Source organism: Glandiceps talaboti, chromosome 19 (assembly GCF_964340395.1).
Source record: "Glandiceps talaboti chromosome 19, keGlaTala1.1, whole genome shotgun sequence".
Classification (NCBI taxonomy): Eukaryota; Metazoa; Hemichordata; class Enteropneusta; family Spengelidae; genus Glandiceps; species Glandiceps talaboti.
Genome location: NC_135567.1, coordinates 20,404,444 through 20,413,994, shown reverse-complemented (window position 1 = coordinate 20,413,994; position 9,551 = coordinate 20,404,444). Strand labels below are relative to the sequence as shown.

Below are 9,551 nucleotides of genomic sequence, written 5' to 3'. Positions count from 1 at the left end.
GTACTGCCTAACTCATCAAGCAGTGGCTGGTAAGTGTGCGGGTATGCCGAGTATTGCCTAACTTATCAAGCAATGGCGAGTGTGGTATCGCCAAACTCATCAAGCAATGGTAAGTGTGTATACTCTATCACAGTCTGAAACATTTGATGGGTTACAAGTGTCTGTGGTAAATGTGTCCTTCATTCGACGACATGATAGTGCGCCATCTAACGACGAGACAGGAAGTCTGTGAGTCAGCTGCCCTTGCTGTATGCGAACTGAAAAGACCGTTTCCTCCCACTAATTCATGACATTTTTACTGATTTTAGAGTAAGACGGACGACTTATAGTCACCATGGAAACATCAGAAGGTATATCACTAGAACTGTGGCGCAATATTCAATTACTATGCCCTACAAATGCCGATTCATTGTTTCAAGGCGGCGGTGGGGTCTCGATGTCAACAAACTCGTTTCCGGTGTCAGAATCCGAGTCTGCATTTGGTGTAAATAATTCCGTATTAAGTGTGCAAGGTAAGAAAAGACATTCTCAAAGAATTTTTACATGATTATTTTTGAATCTTAAAATTACTGTACATCTCAATATTGGTAATATTTTCAAAGAAATAAACGAGTGCAAACGTGTGATAAATTATTGCGAAATTTAATATGTGTGTTTATTTTCAACACTGGTGGTGAACTAAAAACCAAAGGTAAAATATACCTACTACATATATAACTATAGACTATAGTATATATTAAAAGAATGCCTGGAATGGTTTGTTTTGTTGCCCTAACTGTTAAAATCTTTGACACAAAATGTGAGTGTATTGAGGGGTCCAGTTCTCAGTAATTATGCCAATCTCAGATGATGCAGGAAACCCAACCCAACCCAACCCGCACACAAAGTGTGACACAGAAATACACGTAGCTATGTGTGTATTCTAGAGTTGTATGCCATATGTCTACAGTGCACTCAAGGGTTCCTAATCACCTCAAACAGATAATCTTGAAGTTAAAAATGTCTTTGTTGGCCTCAATAAGGCCCAAAAAAATTGTGTGCTTCCAATTATACTCAATTTTAGAATAGGTGGGGTAGGTAGATTTTATATTTTATTCCATTATATATTTTTTTTCCTTGTGAGTGTCTAGTTCAGGTTTTCCATTGTTTTTCAAATGGTCTCTGTGTTGTTTATTTCTTCATATCAGATGTACAGCCATTACAGATTGGAAGAACAGTTTTATATTGTCTTTTTAAGTTGATGTCAGTTCCGAATCCACTATTTCTCGTGAGACTTCACTTTGTTGTTTTTTTCTCGAATATGTAAAGAAACGTTTAGGGTTGGTAGTGAAAAGCTAGGTGGGGGTCGGGTAAAAGGACCACCACCACCATCACCACCACCACCACCACCACCACCACCACCACCACCACCATCACTATCATCATCATCATCATCATCATCATCATCATCATCATCATCATCATCATCATCATCATCATCATCATCATCATCATCATCATCATCATCATCATCATCATCATCATCATCATCATCATCATCATCATCATCATCATCATCATCATCATCTCCCCCTTCCCTAGTCCTTCTTTGCAGACAGTGCACACGTTTTGCTCAGAGGGACAACTTATTTTGTATGCAAGCAGGACTATACCCCTCCCCATATCCATGATTTTTTGAGAAAAAACCCAGAAAATTGTAAATTTTGATAACTATTTGCCAACAATAACATTTTTTGTTTTCTACCAGAATGTTCTTATCTTTGGGATGAAGCCAGGAGAACTAACAGTGTAGACAAACTTGGCAATTACTTTAGTCTGTGCTGCCAGGAGCTTTTATCTCAGTTAGAACAGGACACTTTGATGGATAAAGGTATGTCATTTTTTTTCATTTTTTTAATTAATATTTGGTATATTTCACATTACCAACACCATGCTATCACCCACTTGTATAAGATACCATAATGCAATAACAATAGTTATAGTTTGTGTCTATCTTAGTTTGTCTATAGCTTACACATTTCATCTCATTCACTGCTTACACTGTCTTGATTACAAGGTGATTATATCCACATAACCAAGGCACTACTATCACCCACTTGTATAAGATAACAGAATGCAATAACAATAGTTTTAGTTTGTGTCTATCTTAGTTTGTCTATAGCTTACACATTTCATCTCATTCACTGTTTACACTGACAGAGTGATTATATCCACATAACCAGCTGTCACCCACTTGTATAAGATGCCATAATGTAATACTAATAGTTTTAGTTTGTGTCTATCTTAGTTTGTCTATAGCTTGCACATTTCATCTCATTCATTGCTTACACTGTCTTGATTACAAGGTGATTATATCCACATAACCAAGGCACTACTATCACCCACTTGTATAAGATACCATAATGCAATAACAATAGTTTTAGTTTGTGTCTATCTTAGTTTGTCTATAGCTTACACATTTCATCTCATTCACTGCTTACACTGTCTTGATTACAGGGTGATTATATCCACATAACCAAGGCACTACTATCACCCACTTGTGTAATCTACCAAATTCAACATGATACGATCTAAGCCAATCACTGAACGGTATATGGAACAATGTGTTATAGTAATAAATGCTTAGTAGATCTAAGCCAATCATTGAACAGTATATGGAACAGTGTGTTATAGTAATAAATGCTTAGTAGATCTAAGCCAATCACTGAACAGTATATGGAACAGTGTGTTATAGTAATAAATGCTTAGTAGATCTAAGCCAATCACTGAACAGTATATGGAACAGTGTGTTATAGTAATAAATGCTTAGTAGTACTAAGTGTAAGAATACAAATAAACAATGAATGAAGAATCTGGTAAAGAAATTATAAATTAAATTGTACACAATACATGGCATTGTATGAGAGACGTGCAATGCATCTTGGGACAGGCAACAGGTCTATCGCAGCAGAGTGAATTTGCATCTATTGAGCAAATTACTTCTGTCAGTATTTTTCTATGTTTTATCATAATTTTGGTGTCTTTTTATCCTGATCTCTGATTTGCATAATTTATTTGGGAATAGAAAACTTCACTTTTATTTTTTGTAGGTAAAACTGCAATTCTGAACTTTCTCTGTCAGTATGGAATTATTAAGATGAAGCTCATGTCATCTGCAAGTATATCACACTCCATTGGCCATCGCCATGGTGATAGAGTAGATAATCAGCATCTGATTGGTCATCGTCATGGCGATATGATCAATAGCCTACCAAGTACAGCTAATCCCATTGGTCATCACGAAATTTTGCAGTCAAGCCAGACATCAGAGAAAAATCCACAGGAGTACCATAAGACACGTAACAGACAAAGTCTTGAAACTGGAGGAAGGAAGAATCGAAGGACAATTCTGCCACCAAGAAATGTGAATCGACAATATGAAGATCTTGAAGTGGATTATAATTTAGAGGAAGAGGGAACCACATTTGAAGAAAACAATTGTAGTCTACCGTCTGCCTTACAGAGCCATGGTGTAGATAGACAGACTCATAGACATTCTGATCAGGGCGGCAAAGAGCTAGATAGCGATGATAGCGCCACCAACGTTACATATGGAGAAAGACGTAGTGATGATAACACTGGTGTTGAAAAATCCACTGTAGACAAGACATTTGTATGTACTGTTGATAAGAGACAAGTTAACTTGACAAGTGGTGACGGTAGAAGGAAGTCAAGTTCAAGTTCTACACAAGATGATGGCGCTATAAAACAACACTCTGTGAAGCGACAAACACGGCGTACTAACACAACTATACACTGGCGAGACGGTGATATGGACACTGATGGCAACAAAGTGTGTGTAAGTAGTGACAGTGAAGAGGTTCAACAAAGAGCAGATAGAAGGAAACAGGTTGACGCTGAAAAAGCTGACGCTCGTCGAAACACAATTGAAGGTCTCGCGGGAGTTGAAAACAGCAATCATCCAGATCCAGAAAAGGTGAATACTCGTAGAAACGTGACTGAAGTTGTCCCCTGCACAGAAAAAAGTGAGCAAGTAGAAACAGATATATCAAATACTGATAATGACGTAGTTCATAAAAAGAGAAAAAGTATTCATAAAAATATTGAGTGGTTAAATGAAAGAACAATGCGAAGTGATAATGCCATAAGTGTTCCCATAGCAACTGTTCCCATGGCAAATGATGGTGATGATAAAGGAATTGATGTTGGATATGGAGAGAACACAGGAACCATTGACTCGGAAAGATGTCGGATAAAAGAAGAGGAGAGAGCACTGCCAGCATGTAAGAATGAAAAAATGAAATTGTTTGACAGAGAAATGGCACATTTACAGAAAAGTTTGCCAGGCAGTGTTTGTGTCGGAAGAGAAGAGGATAGTGTTCTTGGCAGTGATCCTGGGAATGTTGAACAGGAAGTGGTTTCACAGACAATGCTAGGAAGTCATTATTCTGGTGACAATGATGGAGGTAACAAAGTTAAAATAAAAGTTGAAAAAGACGATGATATGACAGAGGGAGGCAGTGTAGCAGATGAAGGCAACACCCAATATTGGGCTGTTGAACAACATCAGATAATGGGATCAGACGCAAATGGTTGCCAAGGAGATACAGAGATGACGTTGTCTGACCCACATCACAATGTTTTTGTCAATGCTGACAGAGAAGGGCTGAGTACAGGAAATCAACTAATGGTGAGTTAAAGGGTCTGAGTAATCAATTAACAGTAAGTTGAAGGGTCTGAGTAAGGTCAAAAGGTCAGGCACGCATATAAGTTAATTGAAGGGTCGAGCAATAGGGAACTTGTAAAACCCGCCATGTTGAATGTTGCGTCATGGGAAATGAGATAATAAATACTAATCAACTAGTATTGTAAACAATGTTGATACATTGTTTGTAACCACAAATAATCAATTCATAGTTACCCTGACCATTGTGGGAGGTTTATTTTATCGGCAGTTCCAGATTAGGTATTCTGATAGCCACAGATAATCCCATAGTCCTTTGCGTCTGAGCATGCTCAGTCTGGATTGCATGTTCCTTATTAATAAAATGGTCTGAATGTAGATTAAAGGGTCTGAGTACGAAAATCATGTTATGGTAAGTTAAAGGGTCTGAGTACACCAAATCATTCAAAGGTAAGTTAAAGGGTCTAAATGCCAAAAATAATGATCAGTACCAGTAAAGGTCTGAATACAACAAATCAACAGTAAGTTAAGGGGTCTTTTGAGCATGGGGGGGGGATGTATGGCATGACAATAGAGAAATAAGTTAGAATAACAAGTATGACAATATTGTTCACTTCAAGTGGTTTTCGTTTTTCAAAATATTTAATATCCATTTCTTCATGTCAAATGTTTTATTTTTTCAGACTTCAACAAGAAAGTTTCCAATAATGGCACCCTCAAGCCTGCCGAAATTTCCAATCATGGGACCCTCAAGTTTGCAGAATTTTCCCATCATGGCACCCTCAAGTTTACAGAAATTTCCAATAATGACAAACCCTAATCTTCAAAAATTCCCTACAACGGCACACTCAAGTCTGCAGAATATTCCCGGTATGGCACACTCAGGTCTGCAGGAATTCTCTGATATGGCAGCCTCAAATTTGCATAAATCACCTGCTTCAAAAGCAAGCAAGGATTCCTTGAGTCCAGAGGAAAAGAAACAAATCGCAGCAGAAAAAATGCGTAGATATCGCGCTAAACTACGTCAGAACGAAGAAAAATGGAGAGCATACCGAGCACGAGACACAGAAAGGAAACGTATTTTGCGAAGAAATAAGAAACTCTCCACTGCAGAAGAACAAGAATATCGCGAGAAAGCACGACGACAACAACAGCGTTATAGAGAACGTATGCACCGAATACGACAAACCGGAGATCAAAGTGATATGACTATGGACCAATCAGAATTGTATGCAAATCACGACTACTATTCAAATAACGATTTGAATTTTTATAATTGAGTCAATATTTGAGTTTTAAAAACTTAAGTTCTTATAAAAGAACAGGTAGCAAATGGACATTTTTATAACTGAGTCAATATTTGACAGTTTTTTAAAGTGAGTTTTGTGATTGTTATAAAACTGGTAGAAAATGTTATTATTTTGTCATGACTAGATTTTCTTTCTCTCTCTGTAAACAGTGATAAAGTAAGCAGTGCATTTTAAAAGTAGCCTTACATATTTGTTTTTGTACACCTGAGGAAAATTCAAGTAAAATAAGGGGCCTTGTCACTACGAGTCAAAGCTAAAGGGAGATCATCAGATGATTATTGCAGATAATGTGAAGCACTTTATAAGGTTCATTCTGATTGGTTAGGGAATGTGAAGCACTTTATAAGGTTCATTCTGATTGGTTAAGGAATGTGAAACACTTTATAAGGTTCATTCTGATTGGTTAAGGAATGTGAAGCACTTTACAAGGTTCATTCCGATTGGTTAGAAAACACAGGAAACAAGCACATCTGTATTTTGGCTGTATTGTTAATGTATGAATGTGTGGATGTTTTCCAATCACTAGCCCCATCTACATGGCACTAAAAATCCTACCTGAGGCAGGACTAAGGATAGTTCGAAGCCTGTGTAGACGTAAACACATCCCAAACCTGTCCTTAAACCGTCCTGACTTGGGACACCTTCAAAAGGTTTCCTGAAACCCTCCTGTCTTTGTCCTATGTACTGTCAGGACGGAACGCGCGACATCTACGCCGCAACCTTCCTATGTGTAGACACAAACCTATCCTACCTCAGGTAGGTCTTGGGACTGCCTCAGGTAGGATGATCTACGTCTAGCCGGGGTTAGTGACAATCTTGTTATAGCTTCACAGTGCCCCCAACGTTGGGGAATGTTATTATTAAACCTGCACAAGAGGAAGGATACCTTATGTGGTCACTATAGCTCCCAATTTGCACAATAACTTTGCCATGCGACACACCAGGTAGGGGGCTATGTCTTCTCAATGAAGGCATGTTTTGTTAACTGAGAATACTTGAAATATATGTGACAGCATAATATGATAAAGTCCTATGATATGTGAGTGTAAATGTGGCGTACTCTGGGTATTTGCATGAGTGCGTGCAGTGTTCTTTGCGGCCATACTTTCACGAGCATAGAGAGTGAAAGTGCAGCATAAAACACTGCAAGCACTCGTGCAAATATCCCGAGTACACCACACTTACACTCACGTGGCATGGGGTTCTGTTATTCTTTCATATGTGTATGTAAAAATGACACTCTACAATCACACGCTTTTATGTAGAATGAAAGATCGCATTCTCATTTGCATATCATTAGCATGCAGGTATGCAATAGTGTTCTCATTTGCATATCATTTGCATGCAGGTATGCAATAATGTTTTTTGTATTGAACTACAGTGCAAATATCACCAGTATGCGTGCTCACTGGTGCAAGTAATCTCTGGTACATATAGTTTCCACAACATGATAATATACAGTATATACATGTATGATAAAATAATATTTAGATATATCATCATTTTCCCTAAATACCAGGTGTGAGTTTTGTCAGTACCAAGTAATGGCTGTTACGTTTACTGTCTTTTGTTCTTTTGTGAGTGCCCATTACATAACCTGTACATCAATCTGATTAAAAGCTGATGTAGTGTACATGCCACGATTTCTTTTTGGCTGTTATGTTTACTGTTGTTTGTTCTTTTGTGAGTGCCTGTTACATACCTGTACATCAATCTGATTAAAAGCTGATGTAGTGTACACGTCACAATTTCTTTTTGGCTGTTACGTTTACTGTTGTTTGTTCTTTTGTGAGTAGTGCCCGTTACATACCTGTACATGAATCTGATTAAAATCCTATGTAGTGTACACATCACAATATGCTTCATTGAGTAGCATACAACAGGTGTATTTTATTCCACAACAAACATTACTTCCTAAAATTGTATAAGCTTAGCTTGTGTCCATTTAAACAGAATTTCTTTTCCTAAATTTCTTTTCCTGAATTTCTTTTCCTGAGAGTATTTTGTAACATTCAATATAGTCTGAGTCAATTGGCGTCATTTTTCTCTTTTCAGAATTAAAGTCTTTTATTGGTATCTTAGGTCAGTTTTACATGTAATTTATGAAATGTGTTGGATGAATCAGGAACTTGCAATCCAGACTGAGCATGCTCAGACGCAAAGGACTATGGGATTATCTGTGGTTATTGTAATACCTAATCTGGAGCTACTGATAAAATTAACCTCCCACAATTGTTAGGGTCACGATGAATTAATTATCTGTGGTTACAAACAATGTAACAATATTGTTTACAATACTTATTGATTAGTATTTATTATCACATTTCCCATGATGCAACATTCAACATGGTGGGTTTGCAGGTTCCCTATTCAGGGAGTGATGATATTTACTACTGAGGAAACCATGCTTTCGTTGAATTAAGATAAACACAAACTAAATCTATTGGTGTTTACAGTGATCATATTGATGAGGATTGGTATTTGATTTTGATTTTTCATTTATAGAACAATTTTCTATAATGTCTTTCTAGTTGAACCATCAATGTAAAACAACATTGATCAAGTCTGTGTTTGTAACTCATTACATTACAAAAACAAACACAAAATACATAAAAAGTTTATTATTGAGTGTACAATAACAAACATTTTACACATTTTATTTATCTTTTGCAATTTATTGAGTTACAAATACAGACTTTGTCAATGTTGTTTCATATTAATTTGTCAAGTAGGAAACCATGTTCAAAATGTTGTATAAATTAAAAATCCAACATAAATACCCCAATCCTCTTCCATACATCCATATGGTAACTTTAATATAATTAATTATGCAAATTGTATGTAATATACAATTTATAAAAGTGGTTATTATAATTATGTGCAAATCAAGTTTAAGTAATTCATTAAAAGACCTCAGTACTCTGCATATAAATAGCAGTCAGATTAAGATATGACGCTCATTATACAAGATGACTTTGACCATGTAACATGTTCACAGAGCTCACAGTGTGTCTATACAACTGTCATTTTTGAGAATTTTAAAGATTTTTTTATCTCCTAATGTTGGACTACGGTATTATGAATATACAAGAAAGAAATCTGTCACTGTATTTTTGAAAATAGTTGTGTTTTGGGGACTGTATTTGTGAAAATGTTGGTAAATGTCAAGACACTGACATGGGCTTGAATACTCTTTAATGTGGCAGGTTACACAAGTTGTGCCAATATATAATCACCTTGTAATCAAGATAATGTAAACACTGGTAGTCTCCAAGCATGTAAATGTGAGCTCATGGAAGTCATCAGAAACACATATATATATACATACATACATAATACATACATACATAATACATACATACATACATACATACATACATACATACATACATACATACATACATACATACATACATACATACATACATACATACATACATACATACATACATACATACATACATACATACATACATACATACATACATACATACATACATGCATGCATACATACACACACACACACATATACATACATACATACATACATACATACA

The 9,551-nt window shown here is 36.4% G+C and overlaps 1 protein-coding gene across 1 annotated transcript; it reads left to right on the top strand.

The window, feature by feature from the left end:
• The first annotated feature begins 224 nt into the window (after positions 1–224).
• On the top strand, positions 225–8,460 carry LOC144449934 (uncharacterized). The gene is made up of 4 exons (XM_078140485.1): positions 225–512; positions 1,748–1,870; positions 3,090–4,690; positions 5,368–8,460. Exons 1-4 carry the CDS (start codon positions 335–337, stop codon positions 5,962–5,964), a joined length of 2,499 nt encoding a protein of 832 aa, XP_077996611.1. The 5' UTR covers positions 225–334; the 3' UTR covers positions 5,965–8,460.
• Positions 8,461–9,551: the final 1,091 nt, after the last annotated feature.

Coding starts and splice junctions, on each gene's coding strand:
- LOC144449934 (XM_078140485.1), top strand. CDS start 335: ATGGAAACATCAGAAGGTATATCACTAGAACTGTGGCGCAATATTCAA. Junction 513..1,747: donor TTCCGTATTAAGTGTGCAAG/GTAAGAAAAGAC, acceptor GTTTTCTACCAG/AATGTTCTTATCTTTGGGAT. Junction 4,691..5,367: donor GTACAGGAAATCAACTAATG/GTGAGTTAAAGG, acceptor TTATTTTTTCAG/ACTTCAACAAGAAAGTTTCC.